Source organism: Diospyros lotus, chromosome 4 (assembly GCF_014633365.1).
Source record: "Diospyros lotus cultivar Yz01 chromosome 4, ASM1463336v1, whole genome shotgun sequence".
Classification (NCBI taxonomy): domain Eukaryota; kingdom Viridiplantae; phylum Streptophyta; class Magnoliopsida; order Ericales; family Ebenaceae; genus Diospyros; species Diospyros lotus.
In genome coordinates this window covers 2,269,884-2,294,497 of record NC_068341.1, presented here as the reverse complement: position 1 = coordinate 2,294,497, position 24,614 = coordinate 2,269,884, and the positions used below count along the sequence as shown (strand labels likewise).

Sequence of the window (24,614 nt, the reverse complement as noted above, 5' to 3'; positions counted from 1 at the left end):
TATAAAAAGTATCTCCCTTAATCATCTTACTCTTTTCATTTAAAATTCATTTAATATAAGTTACTAATAATCTAAGTCACACAAAAATAAAAAACAGATATGATATGAAATGAAAATAAAAAAATAAAAAAAATCACATAAATAAAAAAATATAGAAGTCTTTTTATAAATATAAATTTTAATATAAAAAATTATTTAATTTAAAAATAAATATAAATTTTAGAATACATTCAAACAAATTTCGAAAACAAAAAAAATAGAGATTATAATTTTTTTCATTTCTAATCTCTATGATTCTTATATTTGTTTGATATCACAAAAAGATCCCAAATAATTTAAAAATTATAGAAACGGTGTGAAAAATATTTTGTTAGTATTTTAAAAATAAAGACATTTCCGTGCATTATAGCGAGTAATTTATAAACGACAAAAAGAAAGAAAAGCTTTGCTCTTTCTGCGTGTCGCTCTTAAAAATCGGAAATTGAAAAGGTAAACTCTCTCAGATCTAATCTCTCTCTACTAATTGCGGCCGCACATGTTGATGAGATGGTTATGGTCTCTCTCTCTCTCTCTCCCTGTAGATACAAACTATACAGTTATATAGACAGAGATTAGCAAGAAACGGAGTTATCTTTGTCTTCAATCTTGGATTCACACTTCTGTTAAGGAATCTTGAATTCACACTTTCCACCTACGCACTCTCACTCTGATCATCTGCTGCTCGCTCAATTTGATCAGACATTATCGAGTTTCCGTGCAGTCTTGGATCGAGCCACTGTGAGTTCGACCTCATTTGGTTGTTGTTTCGGTGGATTTAATCTTCGTTGATATCTATTTCTTGATGTTGAAGATTCTTAGAGCCATTTCTTGCGGATTTTTGTGTCGCTTTTAGTTTTGCTGATTCGGAGATTGTTTTGTCGTTCATTTTTAAGTTCAATTAAACGAAAAGAACCCGGATTGTTGTTTCTTTGGACTGTGGACCGTCAGTTTAGTTGTTCTTGTGGAAAATATAGGCATGCGGTTTAATGTCTGATATCTGCTAACCAAAGAGAACAAAAAACGACTTCTTGGCTCATTGTAAGCGTGAGCTCAATTGAAGTGGAGGTGCTCGTGCCTCTTTGACTTACAATGGGCTTTTCGGTCTTTACGATGCCTGCATTTCCTCTGGGAAGAAATTATTATGATGCATTATTGGTAAAAAGGTCTCTTTCTTCTGTTTATTATAGATTTGATGGGTTTGTGGTTGCGCAAGGGGCATGGTCCGCTGCCGTTACATCACTTCGTTGTCAATTGATTGTTTGTATTGTTGATTGTGGTTGACGTCATGCTAGTGAATTATTTGTGTTATTTCACCTCTAATGATTAGTAGATTCTCAGTATGCAAAGAAATTCCTCCTCTTACTGTCAAACTTCATTTAAATACATTTTACCTTATTTTTGAAGACAGACATTTCTCATGTATTGTTTTTAATCCTGTTCTTGTCTAATTCAAATTTAAAAGAAAAAAAAAATATAGTTTTGGACATGAAAATGGTATCATGGTCTAGTTTTCAGGGATAAAATTATCGACAAAGATGTCTAAAATTTCCAAGTGCTGTTTCTTGTTCTTTCTGCTCGTGTACTTTGCAAACTATGCTGACACGTACTTGGTTTTCTTCAACAGGTCAGCTCACTCTGATAACATGCTTCATACTTGGTCTGCAGAAATTTTAATAGGATTTATTTCCTTACCTGCAGAAGCAGCATAATTTGCCAAGTAATATCTGGTAGCAATACTGTGAATTCCTTGTTTGGAAATATAAAAACTGAATATTGTGAACAAACATTACTTGGAAGGCTCTCAAAACTGCATAAAAATGAGGGGTAGATCAGATGGAGGGCGAAAGAAGCGGTTGATTGGTTCTATATTTGCTGTGGTCGTCTTTCTTGTTTTTCTTTATGTATATTTTGGCTCAGAGAAACATGGTGAATCTGCTCTAGAGTACGGTAGCCGGTCCTTGAGGAAACTTGGGTCATCATATTTGGGTGGGGATGACGACCTTGATCTTGGTGGCAAGCTAGATGAATCTTCCACCAAGGTTGGGTTGGAAGATGGAGAAGATGGTTTTATTCCAAAGAGTTTCCCTGTAAGTTCTTTAGAGCTTAGCAGGATTAGAAAAGAAAATCCATCCCAACAAAAAAAAAGGGAAAATAGATCCTTTTCATTTTTCCCATTTTTTATTTGTTTTGGCACAAAGTTGAAATTTTTTTGTTAATGTTTGAAGGTTTGTGATGATCGACATTCAGAATTAATTCCCTGCCTAGACAGGAATCTGATATACCAAATGAGATTGAAGCTGGATCTATCTTTGATGGAACACTATGAAAGACACTGCCCTCCAGCTGACCGGCGCTTCAATTGCTTGATTCCTCCCCCACCAGGGTACAAGGTGATTATACACTTTAAGTTATGAAAACTGTGTTCAAATACACACATCTTTGGTTCATTGAGTACTATAATGCCCCTTATTGTTTCAGATCCCAATCAAATGGCCTAGAAGTCGAGATGAAGTGTGGAAAGCAAATATACCCCATACTCACCTTGCACATGAGAAGTCTGACCAGAACTGGATGGTTGAAAAAGGTGAGAAGATAGCTTTTCCTGGTGGAGGCACTCATTTTCACTATGGAGCGGATAAGTACATCGCTTCACTTGCAAATGTAAGAGTTCTGGTCCCTTGTGATAAAAAATTTGTCCCAGGAAAAATGATTTCTTTGGCAAACTATGACTTGAATCATTATCCCATGCACAATAAAATTTTCAGTATCTGCAATCTGCATCACAATAATACTATTGGTCTTGTTTGACAGATGCTTAACTTTTCAAATAATAATTTGAATAATGAGGGAAGGTTACGAACAGTCCTTGATGTTGGCTGTGGTGTTGCAAGTTTTGGAGCTTATCTTCTTTCGTCCAATATTATTGCAATGTCCTTGGCACCTAATGATGTGCATCAGAATCAGATCCAGTTTGCCCTGGAGAGAGGGATTCCTGCATATCTTGGGGTTCTTGGAACTAAGAGGCTTCCTTATCCAAGCAGGTCTTTTGAGTTAGCACACTGTTCCCGTTGTAGGATTGATTGGCTTCAAAGGGATGGGATCCTTCTTCTTGAGTTAGATAGGTTGCTCAGACCAGGAGGCTATTTTGCCTATTCATCTCCTGAAGCATATGCTCAGGATGAAGAGGATCTGAGAATATGGAAAAAGATGAGTGCACTCGTTGAACGCATGTGTTGGAAAATAGCTACAAAAAGGAACCAAACTGTCATTTGGGTCAAACCACTAACAAATGACTGTTACATGCAAAGAGACCCAGGTACTTCTCCTCCACTTTGCCAGACTGATGACGACCCAGATGCAATTTGGGGTGTTCCAATGGAAGCCTGCATCACACCTTACTCTGACCGTAAGTATCTTGTCTTTTTTGGCGCCTGTTGATGTTACTTTCACTTGCTCATGCCATAATTTCTGTGTTCCTATGGAATGGGTATTGTTTAGATACACTGTTTTCTCTTGGTTTATAGAAGTTGACTCTAAAAAAGGAAGATGCCTCGGTGCTAGTTAGCTCATCTAAGTTTGGCTAAGGTTGACTTCTGCAAAAAAACATCGATGTGAAGAGATGTTGCTATGCTGCACTGGAACTATTTTGTTGGCTATTGTGTTTTGGAGTTAAAACTAGGTTTCCTAAGCTGTGTTGACTTTTATGGTTAACTTTTCTACTGGATGACTAATGAGAATATTGAGGCATGGATGTTCTTGTTAACAATGCTTTTCTTTTAATTTACTGGGCAATGAGCTGCTTTATAATCTATGGTTACAGGCACATGCTCACCTTGCTTAGTATCATCTCCCTCATAGCTATCCATCCATCTATTCCCTTTAGGCTCTGATTGTTGGTAGTGGATTTTTTCTTCACTGCCATCTCTTTGTATATAGATATTCTCATTTTGGTTTTTCTTGCAGGATTAGACTCATCTTTGCTCTTCTTCTTTGATCATTTAAATTTTTTATTTTTTTAACAATAATATTTCATCCATTGCACTCTCAAAGGACTTGCAACCATTGTGATATTTTAAAGGAAACCATGAGCGATTTTTTGTTGGTTGAAATAGAAGTTAGAGAGCCTCCCATTAACTTTTTCGTGGTCTTCCTCTACCACTTTTGCTAAAGACTTATTCCATTCCATCCACTCTTTTTACATGAGCCTCTATTGGTCTTTTTTTTAAATGACCAAATCATCTTAATCATGTCTTATGCATTTTATCTTTAATAGGAACCACTTCGACCTTGTTACAAACAACCTCATTGAAAAACACAAAAGTAAAAGAAAAAGATGACCAAGTTCTTTCCTCTTTTTTTCTTTAATTGCCGCGCGAGGGGGGGGGGGGGAGTATGTGGAAGAGGCAAAGCAAGCAACAAATAACGAAAGAAAGAAAAAAGAATAATAGAGAGAGATTGATGAAGTTGAATACTCCACCACATTTTGACATTCCAAAAAATTGAGGGCTCATTGGAAAATTACATTATGAAATAGAGGTTAATAGAAGCCTGTCATCTGGGTCTCCTACCTTGTGCATTCACCCTAGGTGAGCCTCTTGGCTGTGGCCTTGGATGAGCATTGAAGTACTACAATGATATGCTATTGGTTGATTTCTTCTCATTTGATTTAGGAGTTCTTTATCCTTTTCTCTAGATTATGCTGGCTTGCAATTAGTTTTACATCACTTTTAAACCCAAAATTGTCATTGTCTACATGCCATGCATATCACTGTCATTACTTTTTTCCTTTGTCAGATGACCACAGTTCTAGGGGAAGTGGACTGGCTCCATGGCCTGCTCGATTAACTACACCTCCTCCACGTCTTGCTGATTTTGGCTATTCCAATGAAATCTTTGAAAGGGACACGGTAACTTGAGGAATATGTTGTCATCTGCATTTTTTACTCTATAGCTGTAGCTGCTTACTAGTGAATATGTGCATCCATTGGAGAACCAAAAAACACTCAAATATCAGCTTAGGAACTGCTGGTGTGCTGCAGGAACTTTGGCGGCAAAGAGTTGAGAATTACTGGAATCTCTTGAGACCGAAGGTAACATCAGACACTCTGAGGAATTTGATGGACATGAAAGCAAATCTAGGATCATTTGGTGCTTCTCTGAAGGAAAAGGACGTGTGGGTGATGAATGTTGTCCCTGAAGATGGACCCAACACACTCAAGATAATATATGATAGAGGCCTGATTGGCACAGTTCACAACTGGTATGAAATCAACTAGTATGGTACTTTTTCATATTTACTATGAACCGGAGTGCCTTTTGCTTTCATCCCTGTAGTTAGTTTGTCTACCAGTGTCCAAGGAGTCTTGGACGCCAAAATATTAGCTCTCAATTCTCAGATGAGGGGAAAAGAAAAGACTATGCTATATGTGCTGCTTATATGACATAGACTGAGAGCACTATGTTGGAAGTTGGACAAATAAATAAGCCCACCCGGATGACACCAAGTGGTAGTTAATGACGTGTTTGTCCCTATTTCACACATTTACAGTGGTGATTGAGTGTAACTTGGATTCATATAACAACCACTAATAAAAGAACACTAGATGAATCTAATTGTTTCTGCATTCTTAAAAAAATTAAAATTAAATAAAACCTTGATCCATGCTCTTTAAATCAAGAAATAGTGATGTTATGTTTATCTTTTATCTTCTTGATGGCATCATTACAAAATGTGGTAATTGCCTTCCTTCGTGGAAATATGATTTTCTGGTGGTTAACTTCTGAAATATGATTTTGCTTGATGACTTGTCTGTAGGTGTGAAGCCTTCTCAACATACCCCCGGACTTATGATCTACTTCATGCTTGGACTCTGTTTTCGGACATTGAGAGAAAAGGCTGCAGTGTGGAGGATCTACTGCTTGAGATGGATCGCATGCTCAGGCCTACTGGTTTCATTGTCATCCGGGATAAACAACCAATTATAGAATTTGTGAGGAATTATTTGCAAGCATTGCATTGGGAAGCTGTGACACAAGCTGATTCCTCTTCTGATTCAGACCAGGATGAGGATGATTTTGTGATTGTCATTCAAAAGAAACTATAGCTGGCGAGTGTTAGAGATTCAGAGTAAGAAAACAGAGCCTCTTTGCATTCCCATTTGTGTCCTATCTCTCCTCTTATGAGTCAAGAAAAGGATGTCCTAAGGGCAGTGGGGTAATTCTTTACATCTTGTAGCATCAAGCGATTTTTTCAGTGCCTTTCTTTTTTTCTTTTCTTAGTATTATGTAATTGATACCACGGACTACCTCCATCCATAGGCTATTGATCATTTTTTGTCTCTAAAATCTTTTATTGGGTATTGTTGGGAGCCACTTACCCAATTACAGATGCATATAACACAAAATACATGGGACTGAGTATGTTTGTAAGAGAAATAGCTTCTTTCTTTCATTATAAATGAATCTACAGTTGATGTTTTTCTTTGAGTTTATCTTTTACTGAAACCTTGATGGTAGGATGAGTATGCGTTGCACTACATATTTTGCGAAGTAACTAATTGCTGTCATAAAATCATAGAAAATTGGAAGGATTTGAGAAGTTTGCTTAGTGCATAGCTGATAAGACATTACATATTTATGAGTTAGTTCCAAAATTTGAGGAATTTATTTGTGGGACTCTGTTTAATTAGTTCCAAAATTTGAGGAATTTATTTGTGGGACTCTGTTTAAACTTTGGTAAGATACTTAGGACTAGTAGGAGATTATTGAAAGGATCAGACAGACTTCGATATGGACTTAAATCATCCTTATTGGGTTTTCTCTTCATACGTTCAGAACTCTGATTCTTGGGAGTAAAAGGAAGGAAAAGTGAATGGTCAAAGCAGGAAATTTCGTGTACTAGGGATTCTGTTTTGTAATTGCATTTTTTCTTCATTACCCTTCCTTGATTTGCGGTGTCTACAAATCTGGGGAAACCACATGTAAGGGCCATAGGTAAGCAAGTATTTTTCTTTGTCTATTATAACTAAGATGGCCTTTGTACTGTGTCTTCTTAATAGTTGCCTTGTTAGTTATTTAACCTGAAACAGTTGCCTGCATTTTATCAGTATTAATGACTTCACAACAAGGATCACATGCAATGGCCAGTGATCAACCCTAGCCTCAAGTGGGAATTTAATATCTGGACCAGACCAGACACCATCAATGAGTACTTTAATTAGTAGTTTGTGATCCTGTTTTCATATCACCATCTTTAGCAGTAGCACCATGGAGTTTCTAAATCAATGCCATGTTGCTTAAATTTAAAAAATGCTATTGCCAGATTATCTAAGGTAGTGCCCTATTGCTTTCCTTCCCTCTGCATTTTCAAACACCTAGAATGCTAGTTATCTCTCCTTAGCTAGATGTATAATTATGTTAGTTTTAATCTGGTACTCGTGTATAAATTAATAATTTCTTTGATTATGAGACAATGACAACTTCCCATTATAATTACAGTCACGTTCTTGATTGGCATTTATTAAAAGTTGGTCTTCAAAGATTAGTCTCTTAATTGGTCCTCGCTAAAAGTTCAATTTCAACCTAATTTAAAGAGTACAATTATACAAACAGAAATGTTATAAAAAGCTTTTATATTGAATGATACATCTTATTAATATTTGTATTTATAGAAATCCCATGATCACATTGATGTTTACCCATTGTTGGGGGGAGGGGGTGTTTCCTAGGGTAAACTGAGCTGTAAGAGACCATTATTCTAATGTCCCAAAGAAATGTTATAAAAAGCTTTTATATTGAATGATACATCTTATTAATATTTGTATTTATAGAAATCCCATGATCACATTGATGTTTACCCATTGTTGGGGGGAGGGGGTGTTTCCTAGGGTAAACTGAGCTGTAAGAGACCATTATTCTAATGTCCCAAGCACTGTGACCTAACCCTTAGGTACAAGTAGTGCAATCCAGTGTCAAAATGTGGAAAGCAATTTCCTCAGCTTCTTTTTTCCATGAAACCTTTCCCTTTTTTATGCTTTTCTTGTCTCCCCCAATTTGCTTGAAACATGGTCCCAATTGATGCCCTAAAGTCAAGGGAACCCTCACCCCACCTCACTTGTCAAAGCTGTGGGGACCCTTCCCTTCCAAACCTCATCCTTTTTTAGGGTTTCTGGTACTCATCACTTGTGTTTTGTAACAGTTGTCACAACCATTTTATGCAAGTTTTCAAATCCAGGTTTTGGGCACCATGACCCCCACTAAACAAACCAAACATATAAATAACTCTTTTGCCAGGTAAGTCAAACGTAGGAATTTAATATCATAAATGAAAACTAGTTATTTTTACATTTTTTATGTAAAATATATTACTAAAATAATGTAATAGTAACTACTCATTGTGGTAGCTTCCTTAGTGATCCGTCTAACTAGAAATTTCAGGTGGTCACTAATCATATGATTCACCAGTTTAAAGCGGAAGAGTTAATGATATTATCTTCAATAATCTTTACATGTTATATGTATTTTTTGCACTATTTTTTATGGGTTAGACTCAATCTAATAGGTAGGCCCAATTGCTTAAAGCCCAGTAGACCTAGCCGAGCTCGTTATGGCAAGCTCATACATCGATGGAGCTCATATTACGGAACCAAGCGAGCTCCTAACAAGCCTTCCAGCGAGCTCTCAATGATATGCTCAACGAGCTCCCAGCAACGCTTCCAGCTCGTTGGCCTAACCATTCAACTCGCCAGTCAAACTATTTAGCTCGCATAATAACACTGCTGCTGAATAACCGAGGGCAATGACCCACCTACTTTATCTTATACAAATCAAATCTTCGGTAATACGGAGCCCCACTTCTAATTTTATGGAATTGATAAAGACATCTTGTCTTCATGATATCATTTTTTCACTTTGGTATTTTATGCAACTGTAAACTCTCATCACTATAAAAAATGGTCAAAAATACCATTGTAAAAGAGAACAACAACAATAATATATTGTTACTCTTCCGAAATACCCAGAGTACAGTCGTGAAGTAGGCATTATTCTGGCCGAACTATGTAAAAATTCCTTGTATCATTTCTATTTTGTTCTTTCTCTTTGTATTTGGGCTTATTTACCTCATTGCGAGCCTACAAATTATAGTCGTCTAATTCTGAAGGTCGATATTACCAACAAAATTAATGTATTGATCTTTGCTTTTGCTGGGGTTAGAATGTACGATATTGTGTCTTTGATCACTCGATAACTTTTTTTTAAAAACAAAATAATAATAATGTGATGGCAAGATTTATATATATATATATAAGTTATTTTAATATATTAGTTTATAAAGGATGGACGTTACTAAAAAAAAAAACAACTTATAATATATCTATATAACAACTAATTTATGGACATTCTTATTATTACACAAGAACTTATTTTGTTTATAACTTTATCTAACAAAGGTAAAATGTAAATTGTAACTGTCAAAACACTATCTAACGAAACCTTTACTTAATTTATTTTATTTTTTTTTTATCTATATTTGTATATTACAAACTACCTCTCCAATTTATTAGAGACTATCTCTAATATGTTTAATTTTTATTAGAGCGAGATGTAAAATTAATTAAATGTCCTCCGTTACATATACATACAGATAAAACACATATAATTTTGCATCCCGTTCTATTAGAAAACATACCACGACGTCCTAAATTTTATTTTTATTATTTATTTTAATTATAAAATATTTTTAAATTAAAAAATGTAGGATCTTTATTATCAACCGATAAAACACATTCCATGCATTTATTTTAACTATGAGCAATAATATATTCAATGCCAAATAATCGTGTTTTGGTATAATAATACTAGAGGTGTGGGTCATGTTTTGGTATAATTTATTAGGAAAAATAATAAATTTTAAATGAAAATTTATGGGTAGAGATTTGGCCGTTACGGTTTATTTATTTAGCTTTTTCAAATAAAATTTAGTATAATAGTAAAATTATTTTAAAATTTAATTATTATTTAAAAATGAGTTCAAATTTTATTAATATATTTTATTTTATTTTTAAACCAGATACATAAAAATATTTTATGAAAAATATTTATTAAAATATTTTATAAGGTTAAAATAAAAATATAATATTTATTTATATAATAATGTAAATAATTTAATAATAGTAAATCATTTGTTTTAAATCTTAATTTTAAAGACATCATAATAAATAAAATTAAATATATATGGTCACACAAAGGAGTTGAAGACAGAGAATAAAGCATCTATACTCAGCCAATTGGCAACAAGCAAAAGTGGAAGATAAAAAGGGGCGATAGGAGGCCAACTGGCAAAGGCCTCGTGTGCTGCCAAGTGGCAGACATGCACCCAATGTTCCAGCCGAACATCAAGGCTCTATTCTTTTGATATATATATATATATGTGTGTATGAATAATAATATAATATATATCAGAAAAAAAAGATAGCAAATCTATTATTCTTAATTTTGTAATAAATAAAAATAAAAAAGAATATCATTTCTCATATTGAGATAAATTTTATACATAATTAACATAAAAATTATGTGATTTTTTTTATAATTATATATAAAAAATAATTTTAAACAATTTATTATTATATTAATATTTAATATCTATATATTTATCTATCTATACTATTATGTACACAAATACCATATTTTAGTGTTATGAAACATCCTATAAAGTTTTTTTTTTAAATATCTTTTTATATATCTTGCTTAAACAACAAAAAATAATTATATTAATGAGATTTGAATTCATAAAGCTTAATATATATCGCACTATCTCCACAATTACAAAATATAACATTTAATCTTTAATGTGTAACATGTTAACATTTGATATCTCAATTATTAAAAATTATTGCTTTATGTTCTTATCCTGTTAATATTTGAATTTATATGTAACGTGAATGACTAGTTAATAGTATTTAAATAAGATAACTGGTTTGTTGTACTCTCTTTATAATTAAAAAAATATGATATTTTGATTCCAAATGTAAAAAAAAAAAGATTTCATATATTAACTATTAAAAATTATTACTTAAAGTTCTAATTGAAATAAACAAAGTTGTTATATACATAATATAAAACACACGTAAAAAAGATAAAGTGGCATGTCATAACAAAATTATGTTATCAAGACATATTAGATAAAAAATTTATGTGGATGAGAAAAAAATCAAATTACCCATAAGTTGAAAAAATCCTAAAACATCTGAACTATTACATATATATTTTTTATTTAGATATTTAAATTATTTTATTATACTTTTAAATTATATAATTTTGAATCAATTACATTTTTAATTTTTTTTATTTCAATTATACTTTTAAACTGCTCTTAATTTATTATGCTCAACAAATTTATTTAGACATGTAATTGACTCAAAATTATATAATTTAAGAGTATAATTAAGATAATAAAAAGTTTAAAAGTATAATTAATTTAAAATTATATAATTTAAGAATATAATTAAAATAAAATATATATATTTATAAGCAAAGAAGATGAATTATTCTTGGAAAGTAAAGAAGGACTAAAATAGTATTTTGCGGATCCATGAATCATAGAAGGGAGTGAAGAAGATGAAATGAGCTGGAAAGTATGAAGAAATCTCAGTGGTCCAGCTCAGCATTGCAACCTGCACCGCGTTTTCTGTTATCATTTTAAAAAAGGCAATGAACGGTTCCTTCCAATGACTCGCATCTTTTAAATCTCCTCTCGTCTCGGCTCTCAATTTATCGCCAACTCCTGGAACACTAAGCCTGTGACACCACAGTACAGCACTCTGACATATTCTGCTAACCTGCGCCATTGAAATATGTGGTGTTACGTCGTATGCTTCATTTTTTTCTAATAAATTTAGTAGAAGGATAATAGAAAATTAATTTTCAAATAAACTGCAGACAAAGTTAAATTTAACGTATTATTTATATTTAATTTGTTTTAAAATATAAATAAGCAAAACAAACAACATTTCAATTAAACTGAAATAATCAAATCGAATTGGCTAAAATTATCTGTTTGATTTGATCGATTTAATTTGGTTTCTAAATTTAAGTATTTTGATTATTTTAGTTTAATTCAATATTCTTATTAAAAAATATCAAAATAATCAAACTTAGTAAAATAAAGTCATTTTTTAACCCTTTTTTTTTTGGTGATTTGTTCAATTTTTTTTATTTATTCAATTTGAGTATTTTTTCAGTTTGATATTTAGAACAAATTCAGTCTCTTAAATTTGAATAATTCGATTAATTCAATAATCGAATCGAATGAATGCTCATTTCTATAATACTCGTAATTCACATGATCTCAACCTATTAGACTACAATAACTATATTTTATTTTTAAATAAAGTATATTTATTACATCTTATATCTAATATTCAAATAATTTTATTAGCTAATTATATATATCTCATTTTATACTATTCAGTTAATTTAATAAAATTATTTAAAATTTAAAATATAAGATACATTTATTATTCCTTATGTGTTACTCTTCAAATAATGATTAACGTTATGAAAGGATGAAAGGTCCACCATGATATGAGAAAAATTGGGTAACAGCCATTCTTGTTGCAGCACATGAGGAAGCTGAAATTTCCTTGACAATAAGCACTTATGTTGCTATCAACAGTGATCATGTGTGACATTTTGGGGCGTATTGTTTAAATGTAACACCACCCAATTGTTAGCTTGTAAAACAAGCTTCAATCATCCTCAATTTGGACTTTTTGCTCCATGTAGTTGGCTATAATTAGAAATTAGCCAGCCAGTCTAAATTTGGTCAATATTTATAACTTTCTTTTTGGGGTTGACAAAATTTTTATAACATATGATTAATCATTAGGTAAAACCTCGATGGCTCATCAAATGAATGTTTTGACATTTAATTTTTTAATATAGTTAAAGTGTTACATAAGTTATTACTCTTTAGTTTTAAGACTATATTGACTCTTATAATTTAGTAAAGGTCAAATAAGTCAATGTATTTATAGATTTTGGGATGATTTGAATGTAAAACTTTAAAATTTGACAAATAAATCATTATAATTTTTAATTATAGAGCCCGCTAATTATGTAGAAACTATCTTTTTAACTTCGTTTAACGATATTTTAATTTTAATAATAACATTAATTTTATTCTCAATCATGATAATTTCACATAATCACATATAATTTTAGTCTGTGTCTTTAAAGAAGAGTGATCAAATTGACTTACACTCTTGAATTACAATAACTTATTTGATCATTTTTAAAATAAAATAATAATTTAATTTTAAAATTAAAATATTATGACTTATTCAAATCCTTACTCTCTTGTAAAAGATAAATAAGGCTAAAAAGTACGAGAAATATTATATTCACAACAAGTTTGACAAATAATACTCGCAAAATAATGTGACAATTAAATTTATAATCGTTTTATATAAAATTAATTTTAAATGAAATTATTATGAATTACTATAAATTTGTGATAGTTATTTGTCAAATAAGTTTGTGGGTATTACATTATTGCAAGCAATTAAGAATGCTAATTAAATACTTATGTTTTATACGTTTACTAATATTATGAATTAAGGTCAAACTCATATTTTTTTTTCTTGAACTTTATATAAAACATATAATTTATGTATATATTATATGTTTTTTTTATTAGAGCAATGACTCACAATCTATGTATATATATTTTTTAATTTTTTAATTAAATATTTGACCATCATTCAAGTGTTTAATATGTCTATTACACTATCAAAGTTGATTAGATAATTAAGTGGTTAATAGGTATAAATTATAAATATTAAGTATTTAATGAGTTAAATTTAAAGTTTAATAGATTTTTCGTGTAAAATAAAAAAAATATAAATTTAACCTATCAATGAATGTCTTATAGAACTCAAATATTATAAATAATATAAAATATTAGTATAAAATATCAGTATACACGTGAGAGTGTAAATAGTAATTCCGAATTAATAAAGAAGGGAAGACACGGCATCACAGTCCGTTTCGTTACAAATGGGGATGGGTGCGCGCTGCGCTCACATCACTCGCCTAGAACGCAGCGCCCGCTCGGCGCTCGCGAAACTTCTCGCGCGAGATTCAACGCCGCTTTACTGTGCATTTCCAGAGAGAGAGAGAGAGAGAGAGAGAGAGAGAGAGAGAGAGACGGAGTGTAGCGAGAGAGAGAGAGAGAGAGAGAGAGAGAGAATATTATTCAAAGCAGCGGAAAGAGAAGCTTTGATTAAAAGTCGAGAAAAGAAAGAGTTCCATTTGAGAGAGAGAGAGAGAGAGAGAGGGAGAGGGGAAAAGCAAAGGCATTTCGGTTGGATCATCACAGCTTCACGCGCACCAAACAACAGCAAACGGCACTTTCCTCTTCTTCTTCTTCATCGTCTTCGGAGGCATTGGCTTAGGGTTTCCGATCGCTGCTCTCTGCAGTTTACTTGGTACACCCTCCCTCCCTCCTTTCACTCTCTCTGTCTCACTTTGTATGCTTCGGTTTGGTTTTAGAGCTGCTGGAGCTTAGGGAGCTTTTTACTCGGTTTTGGATGTGAATTTCGCGTCTTTGAGGCTTTGAAGTTTCAGAATTTCAGCTTTTGCAACTGTTTCAGATCGGGTCATGTGTTGAATTTATGTTCAGTTTGCTAGCGTGCACGGTGACGCTGCGTAATTTAGATCTTTTTTTGAAATTAACTGTATTTCCATCTGAGAAATTTTAAAATTTGGGATTTTCTTTTCTCCTTTGTTTGGATGAAAGAATTTGTTGATCGATTTGCCTTTTCTTTTTGGCACATTTGGTGCCAATGCAATTTTGAGAATGTGAGGTTGATGTTGTGTTTCTTTGATTTGATGAGAATCTTCCATTGCTTTGGAATTCCTTACAGGAACGAACTAATGAGCTTTATAGCCAAAATTAACCAAAAGCATAATTTTGGACGATGCGTACGAGCTTGATTAATGTTCCTTTATTTCTTTATAATTTACAGAACGGATGATATTCAGTTTTTTGGAATTGAGGGTGAATTAATAATTAGAAATTTTCATTGATGAATTGTGTTCTTTTTGTGATTGGAGGAGAAAGTGAACGGCCTGGGGTGAGGGTTTCTAGTAGTTGAGGTTCCAGTTAGAAAAATGGAGTGGGCAAGGCGATGGTTTAGTAAGTTTCGGTCTAAAGATAAATACAAGTCCTCGAACAAGGAAAATTCTACAAATGTAAAAGAAGGGTCAAAAGCACCAACAAATGAAGAAGCGCCTTCAAATGCTACTAAGCAGAAGGTTGCCGCAGCTAAGCAGTACATAGAAAAACATTACAAAGAGCAGATGAAGAGCTTACAAGAGAGGAAGGAAAGGTATGACTTCTGTGCTCCATCTATTAATATCCAGTCTAATTTGTCAAATGGTCATGATCATACTTGGATCATATGCATTGCAAAGAACTATTATGCATACATTAATGTGTAATGCCATATAGGATCTTTGCATCATTCTCTTTTATGGGATGCCAGTGTGGATTGCAGTCTGTGGAATGTAGATGTTGTGTAAATTCTTATGATGTTCAATGAGCATTTTGTCTGCTTGGTTTATTCATACTTTAGTTGCAATGTATTCTTTTCGAGAACTGTTGTATGATATATTCTTCCCATTAATCAAAGGTCACTTGTTGGCAAGTCAAGCTATTGAAATCTTTCTGTTTCTGGTTGGCCTGGCTTCTTTCTTTTTTGTTTCTCTGGCTTTCTACCAGAAAGTGGTGGAAGAGTATAGCTCTATACTCATAACATGATAATTCTGATGACCTTTTCTTCGATTCATGGTGAGAGCTGTCTTGTTGAATCAAATCCTGTGTTGCTTGCAAGCTCCATAAAATGGGTGCTTGTACTGAAATCAACGTTGCAACTTTTCTACTGTTAAAGCCATTGATATCATTGCCAAGTTCAAAATGCATACTCGAACTGTTTTAACTTTTGATTATGAGAAAGAGTGTGTGCAAATGATGTATATTATCTTTTAACAATTAGTAAAAGTCTTGAAACTTCTAAGGAAATTGTTCATATGGAATAGAATAGCAGATTTGTTTTTCCTGTTTCTAGTGCAAGGGTGGCATTTATATATTTTAAAGATAAGAGGAGCATGAAAGTAATTTTAAGAGAAAATACTCAGATATTCTTGTGATTAATGAAACTGTACAAAGTTTAACTTATTTATAGAAGAAGGTGACAGGTAATGAAGAATATTCAGTCATCAATAGTATATCCAGGTCAGGTATGAGGATTCTAGAATATGTGGTGTGGATAACTTAATCCCCCCTCTGCCCCCCCGAGCTCAGTTTGAAACGTAGCACTCCTGATGAGTATGAAAATCCACTGAATAGATCTGTTTGTGGGCATGTGAAGAAGTTAGTGGCATAACACATGAAACAGGACCAACAAATAAGAATGTACAACAAACTTGGAAAAAAAAAATTTAATACCATGTTAAAGATAAAGAAGCACAAAAATCATCTTATGAGAAAATTGCCCAGTTTTTCTGTGATGAATGAATGTAATCCTGTACTTGCCTTTTTTGGCATTAAGATCACCCATAAATGGTAGATCAATCAGGCTTAAATGGCAGAACATCCTAGATAACTGGCTGAGATATTCTAACAATCTCAACCCCACGTGCTTGCCCTTTTTTGGGACTTTTTACTCTTGGCCTAAGGATTGTTCACATGTTCTTGCAAAATGCCCTTTGAAATATTAGTAGTATTGTCTTACATGTTGGGTATTCAATTTGTGTACTCTGGTTTGTATGTTACATTTATAAGTTCGAGGGGCATAATTACTACCAATTCTCTTGAGTTGCACTTACATAGGATTTGACTCTGTTATTTCTCATTTGGAATTTGAAATTTCAAATGGCATCATTTGAAATCACTCTATCCAAATGCAACCTGCAACCTTATAGAGTTCTCATTTGAATCTTTGCTAATTGACCTATTCGAAGTATTGATCATCGTATCCTGTATTGAAAGAAGAAATAGGGACATAGTTTTGGTTTTCTACACTGTTGTACCATATCTCTTGTTAAGACTTGATTTACTTCCTTTTCTCATTGATACTTGAATTGCATCCATCTCATATTATGTCAGCAAAGAAGATAAGAGGATGTGGGCTACTTGTTGATGATCAGTATGGTAGCATGAAACTCTACTTGAAGGGATATAACTCATAGTCATGGCAATTCCTGAACAACTCATTTCTAGAAAGGCCATGTTTGACAAATAAATTTCGTTTTGGTTGTTCAAAAGTAATCCTAGCTAATTCCAGGCAGTTTAAAATCTATTAGCAAAAAAATAAAAAATAAAAAATCTATTAGACGTGATTAATTGTCTTCCTTGACCTTTTATATTGGATAATTTTATTGTGGCACTTACTGAATTTTTCCCATAGAAGCCAGGGGCGGTACTGCAAGTTGGGAAGAATATCCTAAGTCGTGGGTTGAATGTGACCCAGATTGCTCTGGGTCATGAACTGGATCTCCAAAAAAGGCTATCCAGAGCTTTAGAGAAAAGAAAAATGTGAAAATCTACTACGAAGTAGAAAATAAGAAATCAAATATAGGAAAAGCTCAACCTTGTTTTCTAAGGGAGGCAAGTTGGAGAGCAGTCGCTGGAAGTCAATCACAGCTGTCACACGCCGGGAACTCTTGGTGTTTGACAATTTGTGGCTGAGCGGCTGAGCCTTTCAGTGACTTCTCTTCATCAGCAGGTTTGCCTTTGACAAGTGACTCCAGTGGCCATCCATTGCTAGTGTGGGTTATCAGTGGCATCGCTGCTTTATTTTGTTTGTTTCTTTCCAGTGAGTAACAAATAACAAAAGAGGTCAGATCGTCTAGGGTTCTGCCATTCCAGAAGACATTGGTAAATGAGAGAAGACGTCAATTAAATTCCATTCCAATTTGCAAATGCACACAGCCGTGCACTGGGAATGGCAGACATTGGTATATGAGAGAAGACGTCAATTAAATTCCATTCCAATTTGCAAATGCACACAGCTGTGCACCGGGGAGAGTGAAGGTTGATAATTAGTTGTAATATGAAATTTTTGAACTTTAGTCGAACACATTAAATTGTAATTATTGATTAAGTTTACTATAAAATTATATAATGAATTTTAATTTTTTATTTTGAAACTATAATCTTAATCATTATGTACTTATTTATTTAATAAAATGTTTTGTTCTAAAACGGTGTTTAAAGCATCAATATTTACTAAAAAACAACATATATATTTTGATTAATATAAATTTAATATTGACTTGAGTAAATATTCTAAATGTACCCCGAACCCAAATCATGCATTGATTAAGCCTACCTTATACCACACTAAAATACGCTCCGCGTCCCCAACCCAGTACCATGACCCCTGACGAACTGCTACCTGGACAGCTACAATTTTTCCTCTGTAGCCATGCAACTCATGTAGTTAATTTGAAAATCATATTTATTTTCATCTTGTAACTCATCACATGGTAGTACTTTTAGGTTGGATGAGCATTTTGTTGAATTGCATCTTGTATCATATGCTTGTTATGGTAGACACTGCACCTGATTTACCTGTTTTATGTTTTGCCGTTGTAGATAGATCTAAATGTCTTCAAGGCATTCTACATGTTTCAACTTCACTGTTTTGTGTTGCGAGTGGATCCTCATTGTTCAACAGTTTTTTAATCATCCTTCCAATTTGTCTGTTCTTTTTTTATTTTTTTTCCTTCTCAACAGATGGAACAAATCATACTTCACTCTTATTAATCAATTATTTTTTATTTCACTACCTTATTCTCACTCAAGTCAACTATTAAATCTCAAATCATGATTTCAATTTGCAGTATTCTGTGTATAGTTGTTTTTATGTTGCTAGGGCAATTAGACGTAACACCTTTCTTCTCTTGTGTTGCCCTTTTTGTGCTTTCTGCTGCTTTCATCCCATAGAATGATCATGCATCCTTCTTGGTTATCTCTGTTTCTTTGTCTCACAAAACATGCACTACGGGGTAAAAGTTGATTATTAAGTTCTAACCAATCTGTGTTAGCCTGATTCCCACTTCGGTTTTCATGTAGGCGTAATATGCTGGAAAAGAAATTGGCAGATGCTGAGGTCTCTGAGGAAGAGCAGAACAACATATTAAAGTATTTGGAAAAGAAGGAAACAGAGTACATGCGCCTTCAGAGGCATAAAATGGGTGCTGATGATTTTGAACCATTGACAATGATAGGAAAGGGTGCATTTGGGGAGGTGTGACTCTTTTTGCCTCTCAATGGCTTTGTTGATATGAGTTGCCTAGATCATTTTGTGATCAAAAGTTTCACTATTGGACACCCTGTTGGAAATGACATTTCTTCCTCCTTTATTCTTGCTGGTATTTGCTTGCTCCGACAAACCCCCCCCCCCCCCCCAACCCCCCAATAGAAAAGAAAAAGAAAGATGAGACATAGAAAACATGCTGTAGTGTTTGCATGTGAACAACAGATCATTTCTCCTTTCTTAGACCTTTCCAACTACCTTCCTACATCTTAAGTGTGAATACCACCCCCGCCCTTTTCTCTATCCTGTTTTTCTTTCACATGGAAGTTTTGTCCCCTTGGGCGTATTTTATACAGGAGGCTAGAATTTGGAACCTTTAGTTTATTCACCGAACTGATGCATCTCAGGTGCGAGATGTTATGTGTAAGACCTTGTTCTATGGAATGTGGACTGTCAGAAATTTATGTTTCTTTATGCATCTATACATTCACGTGCACACAGAATTTAGGCCAACATCACATTTAAAATACTTTTCTCACGAATCAAACCAGAATTGACTACATCATCAAAAGACTAGTGTTTTTTTTTTTTGTCCTTCCACATGAATCATTTTCCTGTTGCTAGGTTAAAACTTGTTTGATATAACTTCATAGGTGGCAGGAGGCTTTAGTTAGTATTGCTGACCTGTTACCATATCTAACCCAGATAGATCAGAGGTTCTTGAAATTCTTTAATAATGATTTGACATTGATGTCAAAGTTAAGTAATGGAGTATCCAGATGCAATTCATGATGTATTCCTTTTGTCATGCAGGTTAGAATATGTAGAGAAAAGAAAACAGGTCATGTATATGCTATGAAAAAGCTTAAAAAATCAGAAATGCTTCGCAGGGGACAGGTTTACTTCTTTCCAACCTTCACATAACCCTATTGAAGGACCTTCTAAATGCTTATCCCCCTATTAAAATTGAACTTGAGTAGGTTGAGCATGTCAAAGCGGAAAGAAATCTACTTGCAGAGGTTGATAGCAATTGCATTGTCAAACTTTACTGTTCCTTCCAAGATGAAGAGTTTCTGTATCTTATAATGGAGTACCTCCCCGGTGGAGATATGATGACTTTGTTGATGCGGAAGGACACTTTGACAGAAGATGAGGCCAGGTTTTATGTTGGGGAAACAGTCCTGGCCATTGAATCTATCCATAAACATAACTACATTCACAGGTTTGTTGGAATATGTTTGAAGTGAACCAACTTTATGCTTATTGTTATGGGTTTGTTGATATATCTAGAGGAGGTAAAATTTCTGCATTTATGTTGCAGAGATATCAAGCCTGACAACTTGCTGCTTGATAGATATGGCCACATGAAATTATCAGATTTTGGACTCTGTAAACCATTGGACTGCAGTAATCTTCATGAAAAGGATTTTTCTGTGGGAAATAACCTTAGTGGTGCTCTTCAGAGTGATGGACGTCCAGCTGCACCAAAACGCACCCAACAGGAACAACTCCAACATTGGCAACGGAATAGAAGGATGCTTGTAAGGCCTACTATTGCATCACTGATCTTTTTTCTACTCTTTGTTGGCAATCTTCATTCTTCAACGTAAATATGAAATGTCTCAGTGGAGACTTTATACTCCTAACTGTATGTTGTCATGGAGCATGTGCTGCATTTAATGTAAATTCACACTGTAACTCTTCTTTGGAATTTAGGTATGTGTTTCAGGCTGGATTCACATTCTTTATGATGTGTGGTTATAGTTGAACTATTGTGGTATTTATTAAAAAAAGATTTTTTTTTTTTTTGGAATTATTGTGACTGATTGGAAAAGTGCCCTTGTCTTTATAAGGTCTTGATGCCACTTGTCTGAATATTCCAGATTTACCATATTTTGTGATCAGTAAAACTGTACTCAGTTTATTGTTGACTATAATAATTAGCTGGCGTTTATTTCTTTTGTTATTATGTTTGTTTTAGGATGTTCTTTTGAGTGACCATGTGATTTATGTTGCCTAAAACTTCTTATTTTGGTTTCTATAGGCTTATTCTACTGTTGGTACACCCGATTATATTGCTCCAGAAGTTTTGCTGAAGAAAGGATATGGAATGGAATGTGATTGGTGGGTGGTTTTGAACATGTCTGATTTGCGCGACATGTTATTCTTTTTCTTTAGATGACATTTCTCTGTATTTCCTCAGGTGGTCTCTTGGTGCTATCATGTATGAAATGCTTGTGGGATATCCACCCTTTTATTCTGATGATCCCATGTCCACTTGTCGGAAGGTAATTTTAGGAATGCATTTGAATTTTGCAGATCTCATATATTCTGGAGCAGGAATTTTCACGTGTGTTTGTATATGTACCTTGCATTTGTGTTTATGTATGAATTTGATCAATTTTTAAGGATTCCTCATCCTTTTTGTTGTCCTTCATTTTCAGTTGATGACTGAATAAGCATCTTTTTTGTCACTTGGGCAGATAGTAAACTGGAGAACTCATTTAAAGTTTCCTGAGGAAGCAAAGCTATCTCCAGAAGCAAAGGATCTTATCAGCAAATTGTTATGTAATGTTGATCAAAGACTTGGAACAAAAGGCGCAGATGAAATAAAGGTGTTGTGTGGTGTGTTCCATTCTGAGTTCTTCAGTACACTTTAATTGTATAGTTTCAAATTGAGATATACCGAGTTTGGCTTGTTATTTATAGGCTCACCCATGGTTCAAAGGCATTGAATGGGACAAATTATATCAGATGAAGGCTGCATTTATTCCTGAGGTCAATGATGAGTTGGACACTCAGAACTTTGAGAAGTTTGAAGAGGTGCAGGAATTTCTCCATTTTATTGATACCGTGATGCACTTGTTGGAAAACTGTTTCCTGTCACTTATGGCCTTTCTTTCTCTCAATTGTGTTCAGGTTGAAAACCAAATTTCAACTGCAACAAGATCTGGCCCGTGGAGGAAGGTTGGTGTGTGTGCATTTTTTATGTGCGTTTAAAGGCTATAAAGCTAATCTTGGTAGTTCTGCATCTGGTCATGACTATCAGAACACCACATGCACTTTCTTACCAGATTGGGAAGAAAGAAACTCTTTCATGTAGTTTGGGATGAGATAGAAGCACTTTTACGCAGTTTTTCAAATCATGATATTTTGATAAATTGTTTTTGCAACTAGTGGTTCACCCCAATGATTTTTAAGGGCAATTTTCTTTTAGTTGTTATTTCTGCTATGTTATCCGCAATCACATCAGTGTAGGTTGACTAGAATAGTTGATTGATATATTTTACTACTTGAATGTTTATGGCATCCATCTGCTTTTGTTTTAACCAATATTTTCTTCTGATGCAGATGCTCTCGTCCAAGGACATTAACTTCGTCGGTTACACATATAAGAACTTTGAAATTGTAAATGACCACGAAGTACCTGGAATTGGTATTTAGCTCATCTGAAACACATATCTTATATCTTTGCCTTACTCTACTAGACTCCCCATGTTTTCTACCACCTTAAGTGAGCATGTACAGAAAGATCTTTTTTCTTTTTATGTGCTATGCAACTTTTCCCTTTTCCTTTTGGTCAAGGACTAATCACTTTCTGCTGTATTTTAGAGTTGAGAGAGAGAGAGGCACACGCACACACAACTGGCGATTTGTAAGATTGAAAAGAAAAATGCAGTACTCTTCATGTTTGATGGGTTCAACTTGCAAGTGTTGTCTACTGTTATAGTCAGGTCGAGCTTCAAGGTTTTGGGTTTGTTTTGCTTAACATTGTGAGCAAATATCCCATCAGCTATACTTGGGACTGTGTGCTGGGTTTTTTGCTTTTTTTTTTTGTTCCCCCTTACATTGTGTGTGAAGTTTTAAACATATACTTTGGACATATCTGGAGAAGTTAATTGTAATATAAATGTAATAGTGCTACCTTTTAATATTATGGCCTTGTTTTCCATTTGCTTTTTTTTTTTGGTTATTAACTCTCTGTCACTACCAAATTCTTCCATAGGCAACATTTATTTAGCCTCGTAATTCAATTTGGCCATCTTTGATTTATGTTCATAATGCATTTTCTGTTTTTTTTTTCCTGATAATATGCATTTTCCATTGTCAGCTGAATTAAAGAAGAAGAGCAACAAAATTAAGAGGCCGACTGTCAAGTCCCTTTTTGGTACTCTCTCTCTCTCTCTCTCTCACACACACACACACACACACACACACACACGCATGCACAAATTAAACCTTGGATGTTTTAAGGTTGATATGTGTGCTCAAGTTTTCTTGATGCGTTAATCAAATTACGTTGGTGCATGCTTTGTATTACCTTAATCTTACTAGGTGAGATCAACTACCTAAATTCCAGCTTTTCCATTACCTCTCTCCCTAACCATGTTAACATGATATATACTGGAAGTTATGAAATTCTACTGACGTTCCCTACGAAAGCATAGGTCCCAATTCAGATGGTTATGATTCTGTAATGTAGTTGTGGTACAGAAACATACTATTACCTTGAGCTTTTGACATAAAAAAGCGAACAGGTCCACAAAACTTCTTTGGTTTTGTCAGCAAAGTTCTTCTTGTTATGAGCCAACTGTCTCTCCTCGCGGCCACCTCTTTGTCTTTCGTTTTCTGGTCATAATTCTTCATTTTCATGGTTATCATAAAATTCTCGTTTTGGATCAAACGCAGATAATGAGTTGGACACCGCTGCGAATCAACCTGCTCAAGGAAGCTTTCTCAGCCTCTTGCCTCCACAGCTAGAAGTCACAAAAGAAAATGAAGCATCATAAGCCTCACCAGCTAGTTTCTCCATGTTCAGTCGGAAGGTTTTTTCTTAACTCTGCTTGCGGGTATACTCAGAAGTGTGGAAGTTTGTGTGTCACAAGAGGCAGTTTTTGCGGGTTTTAATCTGCCTTTGATCAACTTCGATTTGGTCTATGTAAATCTTTTTCCAGTGTAAATTATCTGTTCAACTACTACTGATGATGCCGCCTTTTCTTCTTTTAAATTTTCCCACTAACCTTTATCAAGCATCAGAAATGTGTATAATTACCCTTTCCTCTTCGTCATTGTTGACCATGTAATTACATTCTTAGAATTTGATTAATGATAGCAATGCCATTTCTTAATTTTTTATCTCTCTTTCTATTTTTTGGATTCTTTTTCCAGCGATTCTCCTGACTCAAGAGTAAAGGTATCAAAGGGGTTATGTCGTTTATGACAATTTACTCTTGCTGAGTAATATTTTGGTTA

The 24,614-nt window shown here is 33.9% G+C and overlaps 2 protein-coding genes across 4 annotated transcripts; both read left to right on the top strand.

The window, feature by feature from the left end:
• Positions 1-496: 496 nt before the first annotated feature.
• Positions 497-6,511, top strand: LOC127799359 (probable methyltransferase PMT3). The gene is made up of 8 exons (XM_052333329.1): positions 497-777; positions 1,664-2,126; positions 2,265-2,429; positions 2,518-2,700; positions 2,851-3,445; positions 4,834-4,946; positions 5,079-5,299; positions 5,855-6,511. The coding sequence occupies exons 2-8, from the start codon at positions 1,857-1,859 to the stop codon at positions 6,141-6,143; spliced, it is 1,836 nt and encodes a 611-aa protein (XP_052189289.1). The 5' UTR covers positions 497-777; positions 1,664-1,856; the 3' UTR covers positions 6,144-6,511.
• A 7,768-nt stretch (positions 6,512-14,279) lies between these two features.
• LOC127798776 (uncharacterized) lies at positions 14,280-24,490 on the top strand. 3 transcript variants are annotated; one of them, XM_052332377.1, is made up of 14 exons: positions 14,280-14,525; positions 15,157-15,428; positions 19,178-19,352; positions 20,175-20,258; positions 20,342-20,583; positions 20,683-20,902; positions 21,406-21,485; positions 21,565-21,649; positions 21,845-21,976; positions 22,071-22,184; positions 22,281-22,328; positions 22,713-22,797; positions 23,473-23,529; positions 24,051-24,490. In XM_052332377.1, exons 2-14 carry the CDS (start codon positions 15,211-15,213, stop codon positions 24,149-24,151), a joined length of 1,641 nt encoding a protein of 546 aa, XP_052188337.1. In that variant the 5' UTR covers positions 14,280-14,525; positions 15,157-15,210; the 3' UTR covers positions 24,152-24,490. The 3 variants fall into 3 exon arrangements, with proteins under 3 accessions (XP_052188337.1, XP_052188336.1, XP_052188335.1); XM_052332376.1 differs by having other exon boundaries at positions 15,154-15,428; XM_052332375.1 differs by having other exon boundaries at positions 14,281-14,525; positions 15,161-15,428.
• Positions 24,491-24,614: the final 124 nt, after the last annotated feature.

What these genes read in the sequence shown, in the direction of transcription:
- LOC127798776 (XM_052332377.1), top strand. Translation starts at nt 15,211, where the DNA reads ATGGAGTGGGCAAGGCGATGGTTTAGTAAGTTTCGGTCTAAAGATAAA. An exon ending in AACGGAATAGAAGGATGCTT is followed by an intron (nt 20,903 to 21,405) that starts GTAAGGCCTACT and finishes TGGTTTCTATAG; the next exon opens with GCTTATTCTACTGTTGGTAC. An exon ending in CCACGAAGTACCTGGAATTG is followed by an intron (nt 22,798 to 23,472) that starts GTATTTAGCTCA and finishes TTCCATTGTCAG; the next exon opens with CTGAATTAAAGAAGAAGAGC.
- LOC127799359 (XM_052333329.1), top strand. Translation starts at nt 1,857, where the DNA reads ATGAGGGGTAGATCAGATGGAGGGCGAAAGAAGCGGTTGATTGGTTCT. An exon ending in TTATTCCAAAGAGTTTCCCT is followed by an intron (nt 2,127 to 2,264) that starts GTAAGTTCTTTA and finishes TAATGTTTGAAG; the next exon opens with GTTTGTGATGATCGACATTC. An exon ending in CTCCCCCACCAGGGTACAAG is followed by an intron (nt 2,430 to 2,517) that starts GTGATTATACAC and finishes TTATTGTTTCAG; the next exon opens with ATCCCAATCAAATGGCCTAG.